The sequence below is a fragment of the Chelonia mydas genome, chromosome 6, assembly GCF_015237465.2.
Source record: "Chelonia mydas isolate rCheMyd1 chromosome 6, rCheMyd1.pri.v2, whole genome shotgun sequence".
NCBI classification, from domain to species: Eukaryota; Metazoa; Chordata; order Testudines; family Cheloniidae; genus Chelonia; species Chelonia mydas.
Genome location: NC_051246.2, coordinates 121,077,055 through 121,104,326, shown reverse-complemented (window position 1 = coordinate 121,104,326; position 27,272 = coordinate 121,077,055). Strand labels below are relative to the sequence as shown.

Sequence of the window (27,272 nt, the reverse complement as noted above, 5' to 3'; positions counted from 1 at the left end):
AATACATATGCTAGGAAAGGCTTGCTTTATTTATTCATTAGTGTATGTGCGTTTGTAGATTCTCAAATTTTCCTGTGTGAAAACATATTTACATTTCTACCTGGTGGCTTTCAAAGCATGCTCTGGTTTATAAAATGGCTTATTATATTTCAGTTACAGGCTACAGGTTTTAATGCTAAGCCTTAGTGACATTCATGATTAATGAAGACTAGTTATATATGATACTGGTGTGTGTGGAGGGTTCCAAATGTGGATATGCTGTGTTTCTTCATATTTTCTCATCACGCTTTTTGTAGAAAGAAGATGCCATCGATGACACACTGAGTTCCAGACATAAAGTCAAGGAGCTTTCGGTAATAGATGGCCGGAGAGCTCAGAACTGCAATATTCTTCTCTCCAGGTATTGTTAATCTTTTCCCTTCAAGGAAAATGGTTATTAGGTGCTACTTGTGTCCTGTGAGAGGACCTAGAGACTTTTTACTAACTGTGTCATTCTAAGTTCTGATACTTGTGAGGTGTAAAGAATAATGTGCCCTGAACTGGAGATCATGCTGTAATTCCCTCTCGAGGGATTATAATAACTGAAACTCTGGGAATAAAACCAGAGGAGTTTCACTGACACCTGAACCCAGATACGGAATTACATCTTCCATTTATGTATAGTTTTGCAGAGGCAAATGCATTTAATAGGATACACGAGAATGCCTGATGTCAGTGCGGGAATGCTACGGGAACCATTGTTGCTGTTCGGAAAGGTTTAATTTTTATATCCTTTTTATAGCCCAGATTTTCTTTACTTTTTTTGTGATATTTAAGAAGGACTCTGCTAAAATCATAGAGGGAAATAGATTCTAAATGCTCAATTAGGCAGAATACCCAAGGGTAACTGGCCTCTGAGAGGTGGTAATTATTATATTTAGGCTCCTGAACGGTGGGGAAACTGATGTCCAATACTAGTAATGAGGATTCAATGCACGACTTTTGATTTTTGGAGTGTGAATGATTTTCAGATTCAAACTATCCTTCTAGGATTAGGAGACAACAAGGGAAGGTTTGGCAAGAGATACTAAGGAATAGAGAGAATTATAGACCCCACTACATTTCCAAAGATATTTACATTCATCAAGACTATAATTCATTTGAAGAGGTTCAGAGCTACAAGCAAAACCCCTCTAACTTTGCCCTGGATGTGATGTAATTGGACTCCCTTGATGAAATTAGTCTCACAGTCTGGAAGGGGTTACATCATTGCTTAATTACTATGAGTAATTTAATCTAGTCTTTAAAACTAAATTCTGTTTACATGCTAAAAGGAGCACTTTAGCAAAGTAAATGGATTAGACTAATTTTATGTGAAAATACAAGCCAGTCTAGTCTGGAGTGCAAATGTGAATGATTAAATAAATGATAAATACTTTTTAAAAAATACCTTTCCTGTCCCATTTAGAAAATGTCTCCTTCAGTACATGAAAATGTTGACATTACGTATAAGCTAAGAATCACTTTAAAGGAAATTCCATGTGGAATTTGGGTAGGTCCAGTTTTTCAACTTCTCAATGCCTAAATTCCATGTTTCATAGAAATGTAGGGCTAGAAGGGACCTCGAGAGATCACCAAATCCAGCCCCCTGTGCGGGAGCAGGGCCAAATAAACGTAGACCCCATCCCTGACAGGTGTTTGTCCAACCTGTTCTTAAAATCTCCAGTGATGGGGATTCCACAGCTCCTTGGTAGCCTGTTCCAGTACTTAACTACTCTTATAGTTAGGAAACTTTTCCTGATGTCTAACCTAAATCTCCCTTGCTTCAGATTAAGCCCATTACTACTTGTCCTTCTTTTAGCAGCCAGGAAGAACAATTACTCACAGTCCTCTTTATAACAGTCGTTACATCTGAAGAGTGTTATCAGGTCCGTCCCCATCCTGCCCGCCCTCCCTCCCTCCCTCCGGTCTTCTTTTCTCAAAACTAAACATGGCCAGTTTTTTAACCTTTTCTCATTGGTCTGGTTTTCTAAACATTTTATTGTTTTTGTTGCTGTCCTCTGGCTCTCTCCAATTTATCCTAAAGGGTGGCGCCCAGAATGGACACAGGACTCCATGTGTGTCCTCACCAGTGCTGAGTGGGATAATTACCTCCTGTGTCTGTCTTCACTCCTTTTAATGCATCCCAGAATATTAGCTTTTTTCACAACTGCATCACATTATTGACTCTTACTCAATTTGTGATCCACTATAAACCCCAGATCCTTTTCAGCTGCACTACCACCTAGCCAGGGAATCCCCATTTTGTAGTTGTGCATTTGATTTTTTCCTTCCTAAGTAAACTATTTTGCCCTTGTCTTTATTGAATTGCATCTTGTTTATTTCAGACCAATTCTCTAATTTGTCAAGGTTGTTATAAATTCTAATCCTGTCCTCCAAAGTGCTTGCAACCCCTCCTGTCATGGCCTATGGGTCTTGACCGGAGGCCCACAAGCTTCCTAGGAGCAGCCATGCTCCAACCCTCCACCTGGCAGCCTGCTTGCAATAATTTGCCTGGGACCTATGAAAGCCAGCCCCAATGTGAGGTTCTGCCCCGAAGTCCTATTGGCAAAGTCCGAGAGCAGCTGATTGGGCACTGGTCCTACATAAGCCAGAGTTAGGAACAGGATGCTGTCCGAACAACTGGGCACCACCCTGCTCTGCACTATGTGCTTTGTGCGCCCCACTCCAGTTTCTCTGGCTTGACTCCTGACACCTGAATTGTGGTTCCCAGTCTCCTCTTGTCTCCTGCTTCTGACCTCTCGGTATCCTGACCCAGCCAACTCTTGACTCCTGTCTCGTGCGTGTGGATTCTAGCTCTGGCTGCTAGGTCTGGCTGCCCACCACTCGGCTATGACTGCTCCCAGCTTGGTGTCACCTGCAAGTTTTAAAAGCATCCGGTCCACTCTATTATTCAAGTCGTTAATGAAAACATTGAATAGTACTAGACCCACAACTGAGCCCTGCGGAACCCCACCAGATACACCCTCCCGGTTTGACAGCGAACAGTTGATAACTACTCTTTGAATACAGTCTTTCAACCACTTATGCACCCACCATGTAGTACTTTCACCTAGACCAGATCTCCCTAGTTTGCTTATGAGCATGTCATGTAGGACTGTGTGAAAAACCTTCCTAAAATCAAGATACATCACATCTACTGCTTCCCCCCACACCCTCTCCACAAGTCCAGTAACCCTGTGAAAGAAGGAAATTAGGTTGGTTTGCCGTATTTGTTCGTTATAACCCTATTATCCTCCAGGCGTTGACAAATTGATAGTTTAATAATTTGTTCCAGTATCTTTCCAAGTATCAGAGTTAGGCTGACTGGTCTATAATTCTCTGGGCCCTCCTTTTTAAAGATAGGGACTATGTTTGCCCTTTACCCGTCCTCTGTGACCTCACCCGTCCTCAATGTGTTCTAGAAGATAATTACTGGCAGTTCCAAGATTGCATCTGCTAGTTCCTCAAGTACCCTAGGATGAATTTCATCAGGCCGTGCCAGCTTGAATACATTTAACTTTATCTAAATATTCTTTAACCTGTTCTTTCCCTATATTGGCTTAAGTTCCTTCCCCCTTATTTTTAATATTAATTGTGTTGAGTTTCTGGTCACCATTAACCTTTTCAGTGAAGACTGAAGCAAAATAGGCATTAAACACCTCAGCCTTCTTGATGTCATCAGTTACTAGCAATCCTTCCCCACTAAGCAGAGGACCTACGTTTTGCTCTGTCTTTCTTTTGTTCCTAACGTATTTAAAGAACTTTCTGGCCACATTCCTAGCAAGTCAAGACCCGGGGCCTGGTGGAAGCGTCCAGAATCAGAATGCCTGTCATGTGCAGGCAGAGGGAGTTTAGGTGCCATTTTCCTCCCATTGTGGGATCTTCCTTGTATAATATCTGCAAGTTAAGGAGAGGAAAAAACCCAATCCCGATCTCTGTCTGCCTTTGCTGGTGAACTCCACTGGCTAACTCCTTTAGTCTCCCAGCCTCCTCCATCTCACCAACCCGATGTCTAGATAAGACTAAATAAAAATAATGTTTCAGAAAAGGGGAGGCTTATTTTCCTTGTAAAATTATGCAATATCTCTTTAAAAAATACCTTTTTTTTTTTTTTTAAAAGCATGGTTAATTTTCACTGGCGTGCATTTCTTCAGTGTATCCTAGATGTCTCACTTTGTCCTGGAGACAAAGTTGACCCTCAGTACAGCAAACTGTATGTAAACCTTTGCATTTTAAATGTCGTTCCCCCCCCCGCCCCCCATAGCTATTTGCTGCCTTATCTCCAAAGATTTGCTTAAAAAAAGGGGGACAGGAAAAGAAATGTTAACTCAGAATAAGCTCGAAAAGGGGTGGGAAAATATTAAATAAAAAAAGTCTCATCATTGAGGAAATTTCCCTAAACAGGGCAATTTAAAGGAAAATAACTTAACATTTAGAAAGTTGGTTGCCTCACTTCCTGACAAGTTAAGTTGATTGTGTTTGCCTTATGAACTGGCTTTGGCCCCAGTTTAACTAAGCATTTAAGCATGTGCTTATTTTAAGCACATGAATGGTCCTTTTGACTTTGGTTGGGGCTACTCGTGTACTGAATTTTAAAGCATATTTTTAAGATCCTTGCTTAATCAGGACCTCAGTTTGTTTTTCTAACAAGTCTTCCCCCTCCAATGTGGAGCTGGTGAGGAACCAGTAGCCCCTGTTCTTCATAACCCACCCTCTCATTAGACTGGTAATGAGGGCAGTGCATAAGCCAGCTGATTCCTTTCTTCATGGGAGGTGACCTGAGCCTGACTGAGGACTCTGGTGTTCTCTTCGTGCCTCTGACACTGGCTTCCTCTGTGGCCTTGAACAAGTCACATAACTTGTCTGCCTCAGTTTCCCCTTCTGTAAGATTGGCTTAAATATTCTTATCTCCCTAATAGGATGTGTTGAATATTAGTTAATATTTGTAAGTTGGTTTGACTGTGGAAAACGCCAAATAGTCTTACTAACGGGAATGCTATGGGCTTTTGCGGGAATTTTTAAACTACAGTATATTATTTTTTTATATTCTCCTTAATCTAAGAAGTGAAATAAGCCAAAAATAGACACTTGGCAGATCCAAATAGAGCTTATTTGCTAAAACGGGCTGTTTGATGTTTCCTTGATCTTCAGCCTGCAGTTAAGTACAGCCTGGACTCTGCGTGCTGGACAATAGCAGTTCTGTAGCTGAGGTAATTTGACCTGGTGTGAGCTTTTTCTGAGCTTGAAGGACAGGCCTGTCTTTGACTGACTGCATGAGTTTGGTGCCTGTTTTCAATTTAATGACACAGGAGGACCAGCCACTCTGTCATGCCGACATTTTACTTCACAGCATGTTTGGAGAGGCTTGTGGGGTTTATATAACTGTAACTTTCAGAGCTTTGGTAGCAGCCCTAAGGTTGATCCTGCAAACCTTTGCTGCTGTAAGTAGTGAAGCCAGTAGAATTACAGTAGCAAGCGCTGTGCTCCGCAGTAAGGCCCACATCCTCAAAGATATTTAGGTGCCTAATTCCTGTTGAAATCAATGCAAGTTAGGCGCCTCAGTACCTTTGAGGATCTGGGCCCAAGTGTTTGCAGGATCAAGGCCCATGTTAAGCTATTTGTGCAGTGCCATAAAGCTACACGACTCTTTACAAGCCAGTGAGAAATCAGGTCCCTGCCCCTTAAAGCTTGCAGACTGCTTACTCTTAACACAAAATGGATGAGAGGAAGGAGGGCCTTGCGAAGAAGGAGTGCCTTGCGGGGAAGGCACTGCACAGGATGCCGCAGTGTTTAGTGCACTAGCCTGAGACTTTGGAGCTCTAGGTTCAACTCTTTGCTCTGCCACAGACTTCTTGGGTGATCTTGGGCAAGTCACTTAGCCTCTGTGTGCCTCAGTTCCCTATCTGTAAAATGGGATAATAGCATTGCCCTGCCTCCTAGGTATTGTGAGGATAAATTCATGCACTTTGTTCTATGGTGTATTGTGTGAACCTAAAGAGAGTAACTTAGTTGTCTCACAGTGAATGCTGTCCTGTTTCTGTATCTGTGGAACACCAGTAGACGTTTTTATAGGAGTTTTGCATGTGAAAAGACTGCACAGTCAGCTCTTCATTTAGCCTAGACGTTTGTAAGCTAAACACCCATTGTCTGGTTTGCAGCGTGGAAAGATTACGGCTGGCTAGATACTTTATCTCTCTTTCTTGATGTTTGCCTGCTTTTCTTGTTTTGGGAGAAATTGCTGCTTAGTGAGATCACTAGGTTTTCCTCAAACTAGTAATGTAACATGGAAATATTTTTGACATTTCTTTTTTTAGTATACTCAAAGCATGCTGATGTCAATGCATTTTGGGCCTCTTTCAACAAACCACCACATCACAGCTTCTGCTCTGGTCAGGTTTTTCTAGTGCAGGAGGCATGTAGTGTGTTTTGTAAGATGCAAATGAATACGTTAGTGTGTCTATTTCTAAGTCTTGTGTAGGTGAATGGCTGGTTTTGTTTCTCTCTTCTGCGAGCCTGTGTCGAGCATGTTTCTTAATTGAATGTGGCTTTTCAAGAGGCCGCGCCTCTTTCAATGTGGAATTTGTTTTTTCCTTTCACACTTATTAGGTTCTCCATTCGCCTCTCCAAAGCCGCCCCAAATACCCTGCATTGGTCAAGCTTGTGAACTGTCACTTTGCATCTCTAAGTTGCGGGGTTTAAATCCCCGTGACAGCAAATACTGTGACCCAGTTCCTCTCAGACGGTTTGCGTTCGACAGCTGCTGCCAGCAGTGATAGGCTTGTAGCTTTCACTGGCCTCTTTCCCATCAAATTGTCTGAGAAGTTGTTTAATTCCAGCACCGGGTGATTTTTCTCTCAAGATATTAAGGAACACTCTAGTTCTAAGAAGCGTTGCAATTCTGGGCATTCGTTTTGGGTCACTTCTGGGAAAAGTTTTTAAACTCGGCATATAACGAGCAGGCTTTATGAAAAGTCTGTAGGAGGACTCCAGTTCAGATAGGGCCCAGGATGTTTGTGATGGAAATGTAATTATTGCCTATTGGCTGAACAGTGACCTAGATGGCATCAGTTAGTGGTCTCTGCCCTAGCTCCCATGCATGGGTATAAAACTAGCTTTATGTAGTCACCTAGAAAATGCACTATTACACCTGGCACTAATTATGACCCTCGTTAGTAGTCTGCACAGGAAAAGCAGAGGCTAGCTGGGTAAGGAGACTGAGCTGTGTGCTTCTCCCTAGAGGTGGTACCTCACAGATCCAGAATAGGGATCACTGGTGGAGGGTGAGGGCAGGTGGCATTGCCACTTTTCAGGCCATGCTTTTAGTTTAAATTCAGTCTTCGGTGATCTTGGTACAGGCCAGACTGACCCAGTAACTGGCCAAGTCAGAGGGGTTGGATGTGTTAGAACATGAAACCACCCAGAAAACCACCCCGAAGACCACTGCAGTTCCCTACGTTCTGGTTCTGTCATCTGGTAGAATGTGGCCGTTCGGTGGAGCTAATGCGTTCGTTTCTGGGGGAGGGTGCAAAGCTTTTTGATGTGACACTAGTCTGCCTGGGGGCCGCTTAATCATCTAAAAGCCAGAGGGACAGGGCTGCTCCCTGGCAGGAGTGAAGCTAATGTAGTGGCCCTCAAGTTAAGCTTCAGGAGAGGACAAGTTCAACAACCCCATTGGGACTGATCAAAGTAAGGGAGCGGTTGCATTTCTGTGTCCTCCAGAGAAAACCATTCTATAGTTTTGTCATATGAAACCAATGATTTCATGCCTGTTTCAGCCTTTGAACTGTTTGCAGACCGCAAGCAGCACAAACCTTGTCCAACTGTTTGAGGCGATGCAGTGAGATTTCATTGGCACGGCAAGCTACGCAAGTGTGACTGAAGTGTGTAATCCTAAATAAACAAACCCAATGGACCCTGCAGGTCTGATTATCTCAGTCTTGGCCCTTATTGCAGTAGCATCCGAGCATCCTGCAGGCATTGGTGTGTCTGTCCTCACTGCAGCCCTTTGATGATAGGGAAGTGCTATGCCCATTTAGCAGGTGGTGAACTGAGGCCCAGGTGACTTGCCCAAGGTCACATAGGAAATCTGTGTTTGAAATGGGAATTGGAACCAATTCTTCTGAGTCCCAGCCAGAACCCTGTCTGCTAGGCCATCCTTCCCCCCCACTAGATGTCTGTCCGAGACAGGGAGGATACACCCAGCATACGGCTACATGTTGCTGCAGGTGTGACGCACGCACGCACGTCCATTTAACAGCAGTACCCATGCCTTCCCCCAGGTCAGGCACCATTTTTCCTCCTCATTTTTGGATGAGCTCTCTTGTATTGTGGGCATTGGTGTCGAAAGTAAAGGAGAACTGAATAGCATAGAATAAAACTGAGCTTAAAGTGAACTTTGAGCAAATACTTTCAGGACTTTTTTTTTTTCTGACTCTTCACCTCCAATCTTGAAATCTTAAAGATTCAAAGTAATGGAGAATCCATCACATCCCATGTTAGATTATTCCAATGGGCCATTGCCCTTACTGTTTAAATCAAGATGTGCCTTCCTATTCGAATGTCTGTATCTTCAACTTCCAGCGCTCAGATCTCGTTATGTCTTTGTTTGCTAAATTAGAACTCTCTGTTATCAGAAATTTTCTCCCAGTGTGGGTACTATTAAACCACTATCAAGTCCCCTCTTGACCTTCTTTTTGTTAAGCTAAATAGATGGAACTTAAGTCTCTTTAAAGCAGTGATACTCAGACCTCAGTGGTTCAGAAGCCAAATTAGTGATCAACATTACCCAAAAGAGCCACAGTTGTGCGAATTTGTGGTTTTTATTTACTATACATATGCCTTTAAAGAAGAGGGTTTTTTACCCACGAAAGCTTATGCCCAAATAAATCTGTTTGCCTTTAAGGTGCCACCGGACTCCTCGTTGTTTATATAGGCCTTGAATCATTCTTGTGGCTCTTTTCTGAAATCTGTCCAATATTGCAACATCCTTTTTGAAGCACGAACACCAGAATTGGACAATGTTTCTAGTAATGGTCTCAACAATGCCATATACAATCGCAACAAATCATACTTCACATTAATAGATCCGGTTAATTAAGCACAATTGGCTGTTTTCAAATGTTAACTTGGTTGTTTGCTCTTTTTAAAGACTCTTTTTGGGTATATAGAAGTAGTTCTCTGCTTTTAACAATGCTTTTTGAATCCTAAGAATTCAGACAATTTTCCCCCAAATGAGCAAATTCTATTTCTGAAAATGCATTGTAGTTATTTTTGCACAGGAATACCAAAATGATTGTTTGCTAAATTATTTCCTGTAACTGTTGTGTGGCTAAACCACTGCCATGCTTTGGTTAGGAGCTGATTTCATGTGCAGCTGAATGTGGTATTTATTCACTCAGGGTGTAATTCGCTCTGTGTGCAGGGGGCTAGCATGATGCCCGTGCACCACTCAAATCCTGTTTAAGCCCATAGGGATGATGGTTAGAATAATTTTACAATTGGAAAAGTGTGTGTGGTCACTCTCTCATAACTTGTAAATAAACAGCTGAACGGATTGTGCTCAAATTTTACCAAGGGCAGGAGTGGGAAATGGCTTTCAGGCAGAGAGAATGCATAGACAATCAATGCAAGAAAGTGAATTTTTCAGTAGATTGGTGTGTGTGAAATCCAGGGAATTACAATGCTGACTTTAACCATCCCTACCAGCTCCTGATACTGCAACATGTGCAAGTTCTGTTGTTTTTTTCCTTGTGTGAGTTCACCCTATAACGCTCTCTCTTGTAGGCATGCATTTAAAGGGAAACAGAGGCTGTGCTGTTCAAACCAAGGCTAAATGAGGTGGAATCCCGACAAAGCCTCGGAGGGTGCTAAGAGCACACAAATAGACACAGTGCTGAAAATAAAACAGCCCCGGTGTTCCAATAATATGCAAATGCCATGCTCACTCCCTGGAGTGAACACCCTTTCATTAACTCTACAGAGGGGGATGTTTTCCGTTTGCATCTAAATTATTCCATCTACCATAATGCAAAATAGGAAGAGAAGCAAGCAAAGCCCTCCCAGCAAGCTGGGTAGGGAAGTCTGCAGATGCATTTCGCCCTAATCTCTGGCTGGTGAAACCAAGGAGGAGGAGCTGAATGTGGTGTAGGGTTTTTGTTGTTGTTGTTGTTGTTGTTTTGTTCCCCTTCCCCACATCCCCCCCCCGCCCCAATCCTTTGACTGAAATGGGGCCAGGATGTCATCCAAAGTGCCTAGATTTCTGTGGTATTTGGTGCCAAATCAATAGGGAGTAAAGCAAATGATTTTTTTTACTTGTTGTTCTGCATTTGCCTACCTTTCAGAAGGGATAATGGCTTGCCTATGTGGAGAGTTAGGCTGTGAATCCACAGCGCACTAGCTTGCTTTGCACTAACTGGCCATGTGGACCATGCTGCTGTGCATTAAACGGTCCATAGTGAGCTCTGACGTACAGCTGTTTGGAAACAGCAGTGCTGTAGCAGGGTCTGCGTGGAGGCTCAATGTGCAGTAAACTAGTACGGTAGAGTCCACGCATGAACTCTCCATGTAGACAAGCCCTAGTAATTTTGGGTGCCTCCATTTTTTGGCTTCCAGCCTGAGACACAGGAAAGGGGTTGATTTTTCAAAAAGCACTGAGCCCCCGTTCTCTGGAAATCAAGCGGTTGGGTGTCTCATGTTGGGCACCCGAAAATTGAGACACCCAGAATGACTAGTTACGGCTGAAAATTTCAGCTGTTGTTTTTTGAGGTAGTTTTCTTGTTTTAATAGACTCCAACCTGAGGTCCTCTGGTGTCAGAGGAAGTGGAAAAAGTAAATTAAACCTCAAAAAGATGTCAAGGGGCAGCAAAAGTTTGCTAATTTACACACACAGTTTGTCCAATAATCACGTGAAAATAATAATAATGAGCCAAATCCAGCAATCCTGACTTAGTCAAAGTCCCGTTAAAGTCAATGGGGAAATTGCCTGAGTCAGCGTAACCAACTGGTGAGTTGCAGGCCCCTGTCTGTACCCGATCCACAGAGGATATGAGCATATTACAGCCCCATCTAGGAAGTATTGACTCTAGCTCAAACTATAGCAGCTCATGCTGTTGGCTCTGGAAGTCAATCCCCAGTGTGTCGGCCAAGATGGCGGCTGTCACATCAGGACCTTAACATTTGGCTCCATAAAAAAGAAATGAATTGCCGTGTTATGGATATAACAGACTGTGTAGTGGTGTTTTAAAAAAGGGTGGCTGACAAGAACGCACACACTTTCAGAGAACATTCCCAGGCCACTTTGCAGCAGGAGGAAAGGTAAATATCACCAGGTCTCCTCTTCAGCTGTGAAGATCGATCTTCTGCAGCTTTCCGTGGGCTTCCAAATGATCTGGTCTTGTAACCGAATGAGCCCTTGACCGAGCCGCGTCATTGCCTCCAAGGTGCAGTACATACAGTGGAGTGATTGACCCCAGGCCCTGGGGTGTGGAATGGACTGAAAGGAGGATTTTTAACTATAAACACTTTCCTTAGCAATCTTACTCTTGTATAATTGCCAATTTTTAACATGCTAACTGGCCAAATAATAAGTATCTGCTGAAAAGCAACCAGATAATAAGTCAAAGGGAGGAAGATATTATTCACCTCCACTCTCCTTCTGTGTCATTCATGGCATGGAGTAGAAGAGCCGTCTTGTTATTCAGGTGTTAAATTATATAATGGGATGAAACTAACCTTTCCTTCCAGCTTGCATTGCCCTCCCCCTGACCTTGTAATATGAGGAATTCCACAGCAGTGAGTCAAACGGAAAAGGGTCCTGCTGGCATCCCTTGAGCTGATCTCTGATTCTTATGTAAGGCCCCTGAGGGAAGTTCAGATCTGCGGAAAGGATTTGCCGTATTGTCTAGGGGTGTGCTTGGGTTACTGGATGAGTCTTGCCTAAATTGTCCAGGCAAAACAGCATCATGAAGAACCAATGTTGATAACGCAAATACTAGGCTGCATTTCACGTGTGAATGACAGTCTTCTGAACATCCGTTTGTCATTTCCCAGGCTGAAATTATCAAATGATGAAATCAAACATGCAATTTTAACAATGGATGAACAAGAGGACCTGCCGAAAGACATGTTAGAGCAGGTGAGTGACAGACGCTTACTGTCATGCTAATTGTTGCGCCTGGTTGTTAGTATTGGATGCCTTTCAAAAAAAGGCAAAGACTTGTGACAGATTATTGAATGGTAGGCTTAAAATGACTCCGAGGGAGTAGCTGGGATTTGCGACACAGAAATGAGCTTGTCCACAGAGCCTTTACAACACCTTTGCTCTCCAAAGCAGAGGATGTGCCACTCAGAAAATGTGACCTAAACAGTATTTACTGATCATGTTTTCATAACCACAGAGCCTTGTGCTCAGATTCCAGCAATGCATTTGACATCATAGGGGACTGCTCAGTCCAATCCATGGTTTGCTGTTGCTAGACAAAATCCCAATTTCTGGAAGTACATCAGATGAGGAGTCTCCTGCACCAGTGCTATTCCAGTTTTAGGCTCTATCGCTCCTTTTAAAACCAATGGAGTTCTGCTTGTGCATAGCTGGAGCAGTGCAGCAGTGAGTCTGGCCCCAGATCCTTTCCTTGCAGTGCTGTTTTGCAGGTTCCCTGAGCTGGGGCTCACGTTGGTATGCAGAGCATGAAGATGACATTCTGTTCAAGCTAGAACTGGCAAGTGTAGATTCATTGTGACTTCTGTGCGTGCCATGTTACTTCCATACGAATCTGATTAGTCACTGGGACTCCCAGCCCATGAATGCGATCAGGCAATGTTGTCACAATCCTGACTTCTTTATTGATTGAACTCCTACAGGGCGTTTTTGGCCCTTCACAAGAAACCAGACACAAGGCTCCAGCTCCTTGGAGTAAGTGCTTTCATTCAGATCAGTGACACACAGTACATGGGGTGCAGTGGAGGTAGGAATTAGAAGTGAATCAAAAGGAAAGGCTTGTTATTTCCTAATGGAGGCGGGGCAGATGCCCCTCCTTGGCATGATTTTATTTAAAGAGCCATTTTATAAAAGCAGTAGGCACCAGAGTGCGGTGATGCTGCCTGACTAACATCACCACACCTAGGGCCAAGCTCTCCGTGTGGGAGGGCAGCTCCGCACCCCGGAGTGCCTCATTGCTTGAGCAATGTTGTCTCCGGGGGACTCTAGCTCTGCCGGATCGATTCACTCCAGGCAGAAATGTGAAATTATGGGTTTATTTATTTGTTTAAAAAGTAAGGGCCATTGGTTTAGCCAAACATGCAGAATTCAAATGGCAAGTCAAGAGTCTTGGTCCTGCTGTGAACCCCTTTGCACAGCAGCATTGCGTAGTCAGCCAGCTGAGGAACCACCTGCTATGGGGATGTCCCCAGATGGCAGCTCCCTGCCTTCCCAGACAAAAGGGGGCGCAGCTTTAGCCCTCCTGTCCAGTCCCTAGGGGCTGCAGGCAGCTGGGTGTAAATGAGAGCTGCTCTGTGTTGGTTTATTCTCATTGGAATTTCCTGAGGGCTGACTGTTTCGTGCCCAGATGGCTGCACTGCTGGTGTCCATTTGGGAAGGCATGTCATCCGCCAGCCTGGCACAGGGTCTCCTAGCCGGCGAGAGATGGTAGCAGGTCACTTGGGGATGCTGGAATAGGAGAGCTTAGCATCAGTGAGGGGTCGAGGGCCACCACAAGCTGCAGGCTGCTTTCACCAGTTGTAGGTGTGTAACTTTAACCAGAGGAGATGACACCATGGCTGCAAGCTCCCCCACGTGCTTTCCTCTGCCCACCAGCATCGCCTCCCTCTCACTCCAGTTCAGCTTCAATCAGCTGTTCCTTATCCAGGAGCTGATTTCAGCCAAGCACCAGTGAGGGTGGTGGTGCATTGACAGCAGACTGAGGGCCGCTTTCCCGGCAGTACCAAAGAGGCACTGATCTACATTCTAGCCAACTCAATGCCTGAGCTAAAATACCTGAGTTCTAATCCCAGCTTTGCCATTCAATTGCTGTGAGACCTTGGGCATCTCAGGGAAATAAACAAAGAGCTATCCACTGTCTGTAAAGCAGAGATAATACTTCTACCTCCAGAGCAGAGTTGGGAGGATTAATTAGCTGGAATATAATTTGCAAGTAAAAACACCCTGATGGCAACCAGGGCTGGCTAGAAAACAAGAATTCCATTTTCTGAAAAGTTTTGAGGTTTGTTATCACGGGGCTAAGACCTTTTGAAACTTTTTGTGGAAAAAGCATGAGAGACACACCCCTGAATAGCTTGGTGGTGATGACACTCATCTGGAAAGTGGGAGACCCAGGAATCCCTGCTCTGGATCAGGCAGAATCAAGACATGAACCTGAGTTATCCACATCCTATTGTGGGCTCTTGAATAGTTTGGGGTGGTTCTCGCTCTCTGTTGCATTCTGGACCTGGGGGAGGTGTTGGTGTGGAAGTAGACACAGCAATGTTTCATTTTCTATTCATTTGTTAATGAAGCCAAAGCTCCTTATAAGAAAGGGACTGCATAAAAACAAGTGTAGGTCTCATGTCTAAATTGTTTTTCCTTTTAGCTCCTGAAATTCGTTCCTGAGAAAGGCGATATTGACCTCCTGGAGGAGCACAAACATGAATTGGATCGCATGGCCAAGGCTGACAGGTTCCTCTTTGAAATGAGCAGGTATGCTTGCATCTACCAGCTGCAGAATGTCAGCAGGTTACACACTAGACCTATTGGAATGGCAGCTGAGCAGATTAGTCACAGTGCTTCTATAAAATATTTGGCTAATGGAGCTAGATAATCTTGTGTAATGCAGCTGGAGTCTAATGAGGCCTGGCTTGAAAATCCACTTGGATATTTTTATTTATTTTGCAGCTCACATATACTTGTGTGAGCCTGTTGCCTTGCTGCCCTGGGGATAAATTAGGAACTTCCATCCTGCAACCTTCATCTCCCCAATGCGGAATGCTTAAAGCTAGAACTCTCTGCAGAGAGTGTGGTTAAGAGTAGAAAGCACTGTCCAAATTATGCAAGACAGGAGCAATTTTTCCTTTCTCAGTGCTGTGGCCCAGATTCTCAGCTGGTATAAAACAGTAGAACTCTCATGGATTTAAACCAGCTGAAGATCTGGCCCTCTGTCTAGAAATTTTTACCATAAACTGTAGTTTTGCATACCCAGGGGAAAAAAATAACCTTGCAAACGGTGCTGCATTTTCAGGACCTATGAACATAAGGTTTGCCATGCTGGCAAAGATCTTCAAGCCAACAGATTCCAAAGCCTTGCCTCCAGCAGATGACATATCTTAATGCTTCAGAGGAACTTGGCCAACTGTAGAGGGCAGCTTTTTTTGGTCCTGAAGACTGCAGGTTCTACATAGCTGGTAGCTGTGTTGTCTGTCTGTCTGTGCAGCTATGGCCCATTACAAAAGTATTGAGCACTCCGTTCAGGAGAGCATCTCTGTTCAGGACAGCTCATGAGCACGTTAGAATCATAGAAGATTAGGGTTGGAAGAGACCTCAGGATGGTCATCTAGTCAACCCCCTGCTCAAAGCAGGACCCATGCTTAAGGCAACATTTTGAATTCAATGGGACTGAAATCTGTGTCTAAAGTTAAGCAAGTGGTGATATAATGCCCTGAAGGGGGATGGACTTCAGCATGCATTTACCTGGATTGGGGCCTAAGAGATGGCAGTTTAAGGCATCATCTTTTCTGTCCTGCTATAGTTCAAAGAGAAAGGTGTTCTCAAGGTAAAATTGGCCCTTCCTGTCTGCAGCTGTGAATAGTGGAGTGGCTGAGTCCCGCTGGTAGCAAATGAATTTCAATGTGTGCATCTTTTACTCTGACAGGATAAATCACTATCAGCAAAGGCTTCAGTCCCTTTACTTCAAAAAGAAGTTTGCAGAGAGAGTTGCAGAAATTAAGCCCAAGATTGAATGTAAGTAAATGGGGATTTTGTTGTTTTTATTGGTTTGCTAGACAGCTTTTGCTAGTATGTGAAGTATTCCCCAATTTTCACATCACTCATAAAGCCCAGACTCGCTCAACGTATTCTTCACAATAAAACCAAATATGTTTGTGTCTAACAAGGCCCTGGAATCCAGAAACAGAAATAGTTTCCCTCCTGATGCGCTGGTGTATTGATTTGTTGATGTAGCGTTGCCCTTTCAGTTTGTTTTTTAAATGGGGGTTGGAGGCAGAGCACTGAGGTTTTTATCTCAAAACTAAATAAACCCAAGCTATGTGGAAGTAGCAAATATATACGAAGAGGGAGAGGTCAGATTTTGGATGTATTGGTGTCAACTGGATTGCTTTAAGGAAGAGGTGATTATTAATACTTTCAAATGTTTTGAGAAATTATTTAGAATAGCTTGAATTCATCAATCCCAATAGGTAGTTGTCAAGCTGGTTGGAGTGGCTCATGAATGTGAGTGCCAACCTCAGGGCAGCCTGTTACAAGTCAGGGCTCAAATACCAAACTGGTTGTGTGATCTGTACTTAGATTTCACCAGCCAAGTATCGAGCATGAACTTCTCAAGCATTGTAACAGTCTTAACGTGGAGCTACAGACAGTCCCCTTGGACACTCGGGACCTATCTTGACAGTTAGGCAAGCCTGCCTTTGTGATGGTCCCTTGCACCAAAAATTACAGCAATGCTCTGGTTACTCCCCGTCCCAAAGGACCAGTCACTTACCTCAGGTCAATGTACCTTAGATCTCTCACCAAAGACAACACTTGTAGCCTATTAACTGGGAAAAAGAAATGCGTTATTTACAAGGTTAAAGCAGGTAATATACATGCATAGATGAGTTACAGTCTTAGGTTTCAAAGGTAATAGAAACTTCTGTAATGTGCAAGCTCCGTATGGCCTTTAGGGCTAAGCCAAGCTAAGCAGTTTGGGGGTCCCTTGCTTTTGCTTAGAAAAGTTTCCCTCTCAAATTCCAAACAGCACAGTGTTACAGATCCTTTGGTCACGGATTTAGTGTGATGGGGCGAGGGTTCATGCACATCCCCTCTTCCTGGGTATGGGGGGAGTGAGCAACAAAGTCTTTTGTCCGCTGATGTTCCACAATGGCTTGTCTGGTGTCTCTAGGCCTTCTTCGGGTCGGCAGGAGATGACACCTCTTGTGTTAAACTAGTACGCCTCTACCCTGATATAACGCGACCCGATATAACACGGGTTCGCGTACAACGCGGTAAAGCAGGCCTCCCACAGCCAGGGTCTTGGAGGCAGGAGCTGTGGGGGGCACTTTTGGGGGCTCCGCAGGCCCAGAGTGGCCCAGGTGATTAGCGGGGGGCCGGGAGCAGCCCGCTCCGCTTCCCTTGCCCTGGCCCCAGCCGTGTCTCTCGGGGGAGGGCCTTGGGGGAAGGGATTCCTCTCCTCCCCTCCACCCCCCGCACTCACTGGCAGAGGCAGAAGTGGAGCAGCCCGGCCCCAGCCTGCTCCACTCTGCCAGCTCCCAGCCGCGGCGCTCGCTTCCCGCCGCAGGTGAGTGCGGGGGGTGTCTTTTTTCCCCAACGTCACCGGCAGCGGGAAGCGGAGCACCGCAGCTGGGAGCTGGCGGAGTGGAGCAGGCTGGGGCAACGTTGCTCCACTTCCCGCCGCTGCCGGTGAGTACCTGTCAGGGGGTCGGGGCAGTCGGGATAGAGAGCAGGGGGGCTGGGTAGAAGGTGGGGTCCTGGGGGGAATTAGGGACGGGGGTCTCTGGAGGGGGCGGTCAGGGGACAAGTGAGCATGGGGGCCCAAAGCAAGTTCAGTATAACACTGTTTCACATATAACGCGGTAAGATTTTTTTGGCTCCCGAGGACCGCATTGTATCAGGGTAGAGGTGTATGTCACACTAGGAAATGCTTCTCTCCTGACTGTGGGGTTTCCAGTTTCAGAGCCAACACTTCTATAGTTACAAAGCAAACACTTAAATATTACCTTATAACATGGGATACAGGTATTACAAGTGAGCAACTCACAATGTTTTCATAAAGTCCAAACACTAACACATTATCAACTTCACATGTCTCTTAACAATGCTAACACACAGGTGAGCCGGCATGCATTTGTCAGTGCTCAGTGAGGCGAGGGGTCTTGGCATTAGCTGACACCTGGCCTGCCAGCATCCCAGTGGTAATCTGCAACATTTGGTCTGCAGTTCCAGATAGCTTTTGTTGTGGTGGCTTGGTATTTAAAGTAACCATCAAACTAGTCTGTGTATTTTGTATTGCCAGAACCTAACTGCAGCAAAAACGTTTTTTCCCCCTTTTAGCAATCCGCGCTGGCTCAAAGGAGGTGCTGCAGAGTAACAGCCTGAAGCAGTTGTTGGAGGTGGTTCTAGCCTTTGGAAACTACATGAATAAAGGCCAGAGAGGCAATGCCTTTGGGTTCAAAATCATCAGCCTAAACAAGATTGCAGACACGAAGTCCAGCATTGACAAGTGAGCGGCTCATCCTGTCACATTGGTGAAAGCATTTATGGATTTTGAATAGCTCAGAGGATCCATAGTTACTCCCTTCTTCATAGTTGTGGGGGGAGCAGTCAGTGTTTCACAATGTCTGATTTGGTTTCAGTGGGCCTCTTGTAAGCAAGACCTGATACCTTCAGTAGAAAGCCAGTATTTTATACTAGTTCATACATCTTCCCTGTTTGAGTTACACAGTTACAGAGGTTTACAATGCAAACACTGAATATAACTTTATACCGGGGGATACGGATGTTATCTGTGAGATCAATACATGCAGCATCCTACAAGCGTTTCATCAGGTATAAACACATTCTTATAACACTACTATCTGTTTTAACAATAGTAACACACAGGTGAGACAGACTGGTTTCCAGCTATGCATTTGTCAGTGTTCAGTGAGGCCTCGAGGCCTTGGCATGAGCTGGCACCTGGTCTGCCAGCATCACAATTGCGTTTCTGGGCATGCTCAAGGATACCTGAGACATCACAGTGTTAGGCACCTAAGAAATCCTTTGGACAGACACCGACCATATAACATCAGGGGGTTGAGGAAATGCCATTGAAATGATTCCCACCAGTTACCATGAGTAGGGTACCTCTGTGTCTCTAGCAGGCTCTGGGAAGGAACATTAGCGGATCCCGCAAAGGCGGGACCATTTAGGTTTCATGCACACCTCATTGTACTGTTCAGTCCGAAGATTGGGGTGGTTGGTCGCTGGGTCCGCTTTGAATGGAGTATTTGTGCTGCAGGCCAGGGGTGACTTTTGGTCCCTTTCTGTAGAGTTATAGATCAATTTATAAAATGCGCCTGAATACATTGTAGAGCACATCCCCCACTTGGACCAACACAAGGAATTTTGCTGCCCTGAGCATCCATCCAGTGCTGGGCTATGCAGCCAGGCCAGAGCTGTGTTGGTGGGGCACCCAGGTATCCTGCTGGTGCTGTGGGGAGAGGGATAGTTGGAAAGCCCCAGCTTCTCTCTCTCACACCCCACCCCAGCCTGCCCTGGAGTCGGGGGTTGGCCAGACTGGCTCCCAGCTCCAGGCACCTCATGGTGAATGAGAGCTGCTGCAAAGTGCAGGGGCCCCCTTGAAGGGGCTGCAGCCATGCTGAGGCAGCGCTCAGATGGTGCAGGGTGCGGTGAGAAGCAGCCAGGCTGGAGGCACCGGTACAAAATAGTATCCTAAATGGGCCCAGGGGCAGTCTGTGTCTAATGCTGGCACCCTATAAAATGTAATAAAACGTGCCGTTTCCTCTTTGCCAAGACGCAGGGAGGAGGACACTTCTCTGGACTGTCTCCCTCCAGCCACCCTTTTCAGCAGGTGCTTGAGAGAATCCATGGGCCCTTGCCCTGTGACCTAGCTGTCAACAGACTTGAATTGTGTTGGACCGGGGGGAATGATGTTGTAGAGCAGCGGTTTTCAAACTTTTGGTACTGGTGACCCCTTTCACACAGTAAGCCTCTGAGTGTGAGCCCCTTATAAATTAAAAATGGAGAGGTAATTTAATTTGACAGCTCACAACCCGTAGGCAACCACCTTGCGATCCCCTGAGGGGTCACAATCCCCAGTTCGAGAACCCCTGTTCTAGAGTCTAGTGCCCTCCATTGAGAATCCTTGATCACCAGCCCCTAGGTGTCTGATTGTAGGGGCTCCTGGCCTGAGCTCCCCAGTTGACCTCTGCTCCTGCAGGGAGAGAGGCAGCCTCCATGATAGCCAGACACAAGCCCGGTAAGAAATTATAAACCAGGGTCCACACCTGGAACTGCATAGGAAATGGATGCAGTTCCTGGAGCAATGAGGTAACATGTCCCCTGCATCTAATGTTGCCTAACAGGCAAGCAGCCACCTTCTACACCAGGCCTGGGTGGAGAGCATCAGCCACCTCGGGAGTGGAAGGCAGCTGCTGTTTGACAGTGTGCCGAATGCTACCCAGCCATCGGGACAGGAAGTGAAGAATGTCGTAACTAATTGGAACTCCCGGAAGAGTTTAGACATGTAGAATGTAATGACCCAAACAAGAATTGGCCAGGACACTGGGGCTAATACCCAACTTCTGAGGCTAGTGACAGTTTAATGTCTGTAATGTCATCTTTCTTTTATCATAGGAACATCACCCTTTTGCACTATCTCATAACTATAGTTGAGAAGAAATATCCCAAAGTCCTCAATCTTCATGAAGAGCTGCGAGACATCTCTCAAGCAGCCAAAGTAAAGTAGGTAGAAGTTAAGGTGGCAATTTTAAACCAACAGAATATTGTACGTGTGATAATATTCCTGCGTTCTTCTTTGCTTGCGTTTCTTCAGATGAGCTCCCTCCCCGACCAGTGTCTGGAATCCACCATTTAGAGAGAGAGGCTGTTGACAAAGCACACGTCAACTGTAGAGGGTTTTAAACCCCTGACTTAACAGAAAAGAATTGTAAATCTCTTAATTGGGACAAGATTAGAGCCACTCAGAACAGCCGTGTCCTGTTACGCTTACTGCAGAAGCCTTTATACTCTGTTTATGAATGTAGACACAATTTTAAAATGAATGAATTTTGTACAAAGATGGGGTTGCAGATATAGGTCAGATATTTAAATATGAATGCAATGGCATTGTCTGCACAAATATGTGCACTCCTTTTTCTGCATGTGACCTGACTTTAGGGCATGCAAAGCGGGGAGCTGTTCACCCAAGCATATCTAAACCAATAATGCAAGCCTTGTGGCATCTGCTGCATTCTATGAAAGTGTGGCCCATTGCTTACTAAATTCTGCCCACTTGTTTTTTAAACCAGTTGCAAGTGGATTGGATTTCTCTATAACCAGACTGAGGCCCTGGTTCAGTAAAGCCCTTAAGCACATGCTTAAGTCACGCTAAAATGAATGAGGTTTCAAAATGTGTGTGCTTTGCTGCTGTGGGGTTTGAGTTGTATTAATAAGTCAAAGGTGCAGGCATGTCTAAGGCTGAACTGCGTGTGTCTGAGGATATATTGATACATATTAAAAGGGACAATGTTAGATTGTTTAATCCTAAATTCTCGGGTTGGGGTGAGATGGATATGTGTGGAATTTACAAAACCTCATAATGGCCTGTGGCTTTTTTAGTTTCAAAGGGCCCTTTTAATGCAAAGTTTAGATTCACTGTCCAAGACCAGTGACATGCAAAATGCCATCACCAGGTAGACCGGTCAAGAGGATGCTTGGACCTGGTGTTGAATATGGGTGGAGACACCATGGGAGCAGAGAGTAGTGTTTGGGGTGGGGGAGGCCTTATAAATGAGGTTAATCCCCTAACCCTACAACCAGCTCCCTGCAGACCCTGTGGGTCTTTGTATCCTTCCACTCCGGGGTGATGGTGGTTATTGCCACTCTGAGGGGAAAGATGCTGAGGAGAGTTCCCCCATGGTATTCATCTAAAAATTCCTGGGACTGGAAGATTGAAGGACTGTCAGCTGGGGAGCAGGATTTTTCCCCTCTCCTTCCCCAGCCCCTCAGGGAGAGGGGAAAAATCTTTGCCCCGATAAGCCATAAGACCTCTCCACAGCTGACAGCTCTTCTAGAGATGCCGTCAGGCTGCTGGGCCTATTGAGCCTTCCCACTCAGCCATTTCGATCTGTGTTGGGACTTCACGGAGCCCCCGTTTGATCTGATGTTATTCCCCTGTGTCCCAATGGCTATATGTGGCATTTGGGAAGGGAACAGGGAGCAGGGGGAGACAAACAGTGCCCCTGAGGAAGAATTGGTGGCTCCACCATTCTACCTGGCTACCGGGAGGTTCGCGGATAAAGTTGCCTCCCCCCAAACATATGCAAGTCTCCACAGATGGGTTCTACGCCAAGATTTGGCCCATGATTTTTTTAACTTGAGACTGTTCCTTTTATAACTAAGTGTGAGTAGCTCAAAATAAACAACTGTAACCAGTTTCACATTCATCAGTCTCTTTGGCCACTGTGCGTCAACATAATTTGCTGCCTGAAAGCTGCTCATCTGAAAACAGGAAGCACCGTGAGGGATTATTTTAAATGGGGAAAACAAAGTTGACTCGAGCACAGAGTTCTGCAATTCATTGGGAAAGGCTTAAAATTAAAGTATTGCAATTTTCAACAGCATGACTGAGCTGGAGAAAGAAATAAACACCTTGAGGAGCGGACTGAGGGCTGTGGAAACTGTAAGTATTATTTACCCACTTAATAGTCCACTCTGATTCCAAGCTTCACAGCATCCATCCTTAGGGAGGCAGGACAGGAAGCCCTTAGCAAAGCTGCTTTTATCTTACTTCCTGGAGATCAGCTGGTCTTTCCTTCCTGCCCTGCATGTGTGCCTGTTCTCTCAAGGCTGCTTCGGGACCGGAGTTACTGTACACTGGTTATAAATCAGCCAAACGCTGAATAGATTCAGAGGGAGTTGGAGTAAGTTTAGTTATTTGCTGTGTTGACCAAAACCATGAAGAGTACTCGGCTTGCAACTCTAAAACTGCCCGTCATGGAGCCCCCGGATCAGACAGCAGGTCCTCTTGCTTGATCTTGAGCTCACATGAGGCGTGGGAAGGAAATGGTGAACAAATGGACTGAAAGATATCTCCATGCACGTAGAAGAAGGGGATCTATTGATAGTTGGGTGGCTCTCTGCAATTCCATGTATAGATGTAGACAGAGAGTGAGCACCAAAATAATCCTGACCTGGTGACCCGACAGTACATTGAGCCTATCAGTGATGAGAGGGCACGTTTTGCCGTGCAATTCCTAAGCATCCTGTTGTGCCCAGCTCCCTTCGATGATAGCAACTGCGCCTTGAGCAGTACTGACTGCGTGTGAACATATGTGTGAAAATAATAGCTGTGTGGGGAACTAACTACTGCAAGAAAAGTAATAGGCTTTCTCTAGTTTTTCTGATAACGCTTGCATTTGATAGTATAAAGAAATGGTGGTGGAGTTAAAGCTTCAGTTTTGCCCTTTTTTTTTCTTTTTTTTTTTTTTTTTAGGGGAAAGCCCTGCATAAATGAGACCAGGTTGTAGGTTTGATACTGTTTGTTCAGCTTTATTTGATTTCTGCAGAGGCTTGGGGAATGTTGTCAGCCTTAATGTGAAAATTCAAGAGGAACCACTAGAAAACAGCCAACTAACTATGGAGAACGCTGTGTGCCCTTCTGTAGCTACATGGCAGCAAAATGCTAATCTGGGAAGCTGTGGTTCTGCCAGTACCACTCCTTCGGCAGACAAATTCCAAACAGTTTAGCTGGTTTCAGAGGGGAAATAAAACAGAAAATTGTCCTGTTTATGCACAGTCACACCCCAAGGAATTGGGCAGAATAGGAAGAGATAAGAATCAATTATTGCTCTGGCAACGCTTTCCGGAAAGGTAGTCCTAGAATGAGGCCTGCCACCTCTGGGTGTGTTTTGCCATGCATCACTTCTGCTCAGTGTACCTGCTCTGAGTAGAGAGGATGTGTCCCTAGTCTCTGTTTGCCAGAAGCTGGGAGTGGGCGTCGGGATGGATCACTTGATGATTACCTGTTCTGTTCATTCCCTCTGAAGCACTTGGCATTGGCCACTGTCAGAAGACAGGATATTGGGCTAGATGGACCTTTGCTCTGACCCAGTATGCCTGTTCTTATATTTTGATGTATTTCGACACCCTGCTTTCTCGCAAGAACAGAGAGTCAATGTCACATCTTTGTGCCCATGATCAGACACCTAGGTCCTAGGGTTTATTGTCAGACCATTTAGTAAAGTAATTGAAATCTTACCTGTGTTATAGCTTCTACATGGGGAAAGAGACTTACAAAGCGTGGTTTAAGATAGGATAAATTTAGGGTTTGTTAAATATGCTCAATCCTGTGTCCCTTTTTAAACAGACACTGACCAGAATTAAATTTATTTCCTTAAGGAACTGGAATACCAGAAATCGCAGCTCTCTCAGCCTGGAGACAAGTTTGTGTCGGTGGTCAGCCAGTTCATCACGTTAGCCAGCTTTGGCTTCTCCGACGTTGAAGATCTTCTGATGGAAGCTAAAGAACTGGTAAGATCCCTGGTATAATCCATAAGGAATTACTTTAGAGGGGAGTGGTTCGGTATTAAAGGATCTTCTGACATTGTGTGTCGTATGTCCATAGATCTACCCCAAAGGATAGAAACAATAGATCAACTACTCGCATTAGATTTTTATCAAAAAAACCTTCCCTCAAACCCAGTGGTGGGTTGTTGTTTTTTTTTGTTTAAGGACTTGAACAGTTGAGCATTTCAAAGTCAGAAACACTATTGCTGGATGCTGTGGTAAGTGGTCTCCTACAAAGATTGAGGATAGTGAGCAGGCATGCTATTGTATCTAGTAATTGATTGATTAGCAGAAAATACTACCAGTACGTACACCAATACATGTGATCAATTGCAAACAGAAAAGACGCACTCCCTGAAAGTGACATAACCTCACTCTTCTATTCTGAGACCTGTGTGGCTGACCCTGCTATCTCCGGAGAAAGAGAGGACTAACCCAGTGATGCCTGAAGCCTTTCTCAAATCCTGCAGTTTATGGGCTCGTCTGCCCTAGAGCACTTTGTGTTTCAGTCGGCGTCACTACTAGCAGAGCGCGCGCATGTGCACGCACATGCACACACACACCCGCACACTCACAAATACACACACCCTTCCGCCTGCCCATAAATGCCCTCCAGGCCTGGCCCTCAGATATCTTCTCCCCAACTCCAGCACCACAGGTCTTCAGCCCTCCTCCCGCCCCATCTGACCATCTCCTCTGACCACGTCTCCCCCCTGTAGCACTCCACTCCATAGAAATGCCACCTCCACTCCTGATCTGCAGGGTGCAGCGTGGGGTTGTGGGATTCTCAGCCAGCAGGTCTCTGAAGTTCCCTGGCTGAGGGAATGATCGAAGATGGGACCTGTCGGCAGTCACGGCCCCATGGGCCGCATCCATGCTGGCGCTCAGCAGATTGAGCTGCAGTGGGCACTTACCTGTACCAGCTATCAGAGTAACTTAATGCTGCCTTTTGGCCAGTCAGCTGGTACGCTCTTATGTATAGACGCAAGGTGCATTTCAGTCAGTGGAGATGCTCCACTTGATGGCTCACTCTAGTGTCGACAAGTCCTAAGTGTCACTCAAGGCCTGCTCTAAAATGGCTGAGCTGCTGCTTCGACAGTTGTCAGACAGTGCAGCAGCCAGGCACTGGGCCCCGCGCTGTGTTCAGTTAATGTGATGCCCACCTTTAAAAGGCTCCTCTGGGTTTGAGTCTCGTTATCGCTATTTTTGGGGACGCTGGGTCAATCTTCTGGAAAGTTCCGGGTGGTAGGAGGGTAACGTTTTCAGAATTGCCTAAGACTTTGCCCTGCAGTTCGGACTAAGGGGTGTGAATTGCAGAACGTACTAGTTGTGCTGTGCTGTACCTCCCCTGTGTGGACGCTGAGGGTGCAAGGCACCTAGATCGTGTGAACATCGTCCTCTTTTCAATGGGACTATGTTAGCGCAAGGTAGGTACCTTGTAGCTTGTGCCCTCAATGCCCACAGAGGGGAGTAACAGCGCAGCACACTGGTGTGTGATGCAATTCACACCCCTGTAAGCACTTCAGTTCCTAAGTCTCATTGAAAGTCAGTGGGACTTACCTTTAAAAATCTGGCCCTTTATAGTCTATTTAGGGGCTAAAAGGTGAGGATAGGTGTCTAGTGGGATTTTCAAAAGCAATGCCTAGCTGCCATTGACTTCAATGGGAATCAGTCACGTGGGTGCTTTGGAAAATTCCACTAGGCACCTATTTGTATCTTTAGGCCCCTAAATACCTTTTAAAATCTGGTCCTTAATATTCTAAGTTCCACTGACTTTCAATGAGACTTAGGAAGTGGCTAAGTCTCTTTTGAAAATAAGTGAATTTAGGCACTTTCAAAAATGTTACCCGTAATCTTTATCCTTACTTAGCAGAGTGGAAACAAAAGTAACTAGTAAATGGTTTTTTTGTTTGTTTTTTTTTAAAACTCGATAATCTCAAAAACGTACAATCACAATTTTAACAAGCTTTAGGCGCGCGCGCGCTCTCTCTCTGCCTTGCCTTTCCTTCTCCCAAGCTGCAAATAAGTGCAAGGAACGTCGGTCCAAAGGATAACTTCTATCAGTTTTAAAGAAACCTAGAAGCAGGGGCTTATAATGGAAGTCTTGCATCAACCTTAGCTGCAGTGTTGCTATAATCACATTAATTGTCCATGAATGGTACTATAGGTCTTGCAAACTTCCTACTCCTCTAACTGATGTAGTTTCTGAGCTGAATAATAAATGCCTTTTAAAAGCTTCACTAACACATTTGGTTTTAATATTGAACCATGTGGCAACAATAAATAATACCCCCAAAAAATACTTCAAAGAAAACTTAAAAGTGCAAGTTTCCTGCCCCTGCCGTGTCTACTATTAGTTTTATGTCTTCAGTCTTTGGCACCACAATATTTTGCTTCCTTGTTTTTACTACTGCTTAGTTAATAAAACCGAGTTAGGTAATAAAGGATGTTAAGCAGAAACAGGAGTGTAAAATTTCTTACATGATTTAAAAAAGGGGCATTTAAAGGAACAGCCAACTGGAAAATCTTCTCTTAAAAGCCATCACTTAATGAGCAGAAGACAAAGTATGATTTTTTTTTTCCGGTAAACTGAGGCTAGAATTAATAGATAATCATTTCCCCTTTAATTCCATGTGCCATCAAATACCACCTTAAATATTACTCTGGTTATCTGTCAGGCAGATAGTTTTCAGGAAAGGATTTTATTGGTTCAGTGGATTCTCTCACTAGCTTACTAAACTAC

General features: G+C 45.0%; 1 protein-coding gene across 1 annotated transcript in view; it reads left to right on the top strand.

Moving 5' to 3' along the window:
• DAAM1 (dishevelled associated activator of morphogenesis 1) overlaps positions 1 to 27,272 on the top strand; it is a 184,120-nt gene that overhangs the window by 150,005 nt on the left and 6,843 nt on the right. The window contains 8 exon segments of the mRNA XM_043548617.1: positions 297 to 400; positions 12,070 to 12,154; positions 14,604 to 14,710; positions 15,879 to 15,967; positions 18,293 to 18,461; positions 20,597 to 20,704; positions 22,583 to 22,643; positions 24,362 to 24,493. Of these exon segments, the coding sequence (XP_043404552.1) occupies positions 297 to 400; positions 12,070 to 12,154; positions 14,604 to 14,710; positions 15,879 to 15,967; positions 18,293 to 18,461; positions 20,597 to 20,704; positions 22,583 to 22,643; positions 24,362 to 24,493 (855 nt within the window).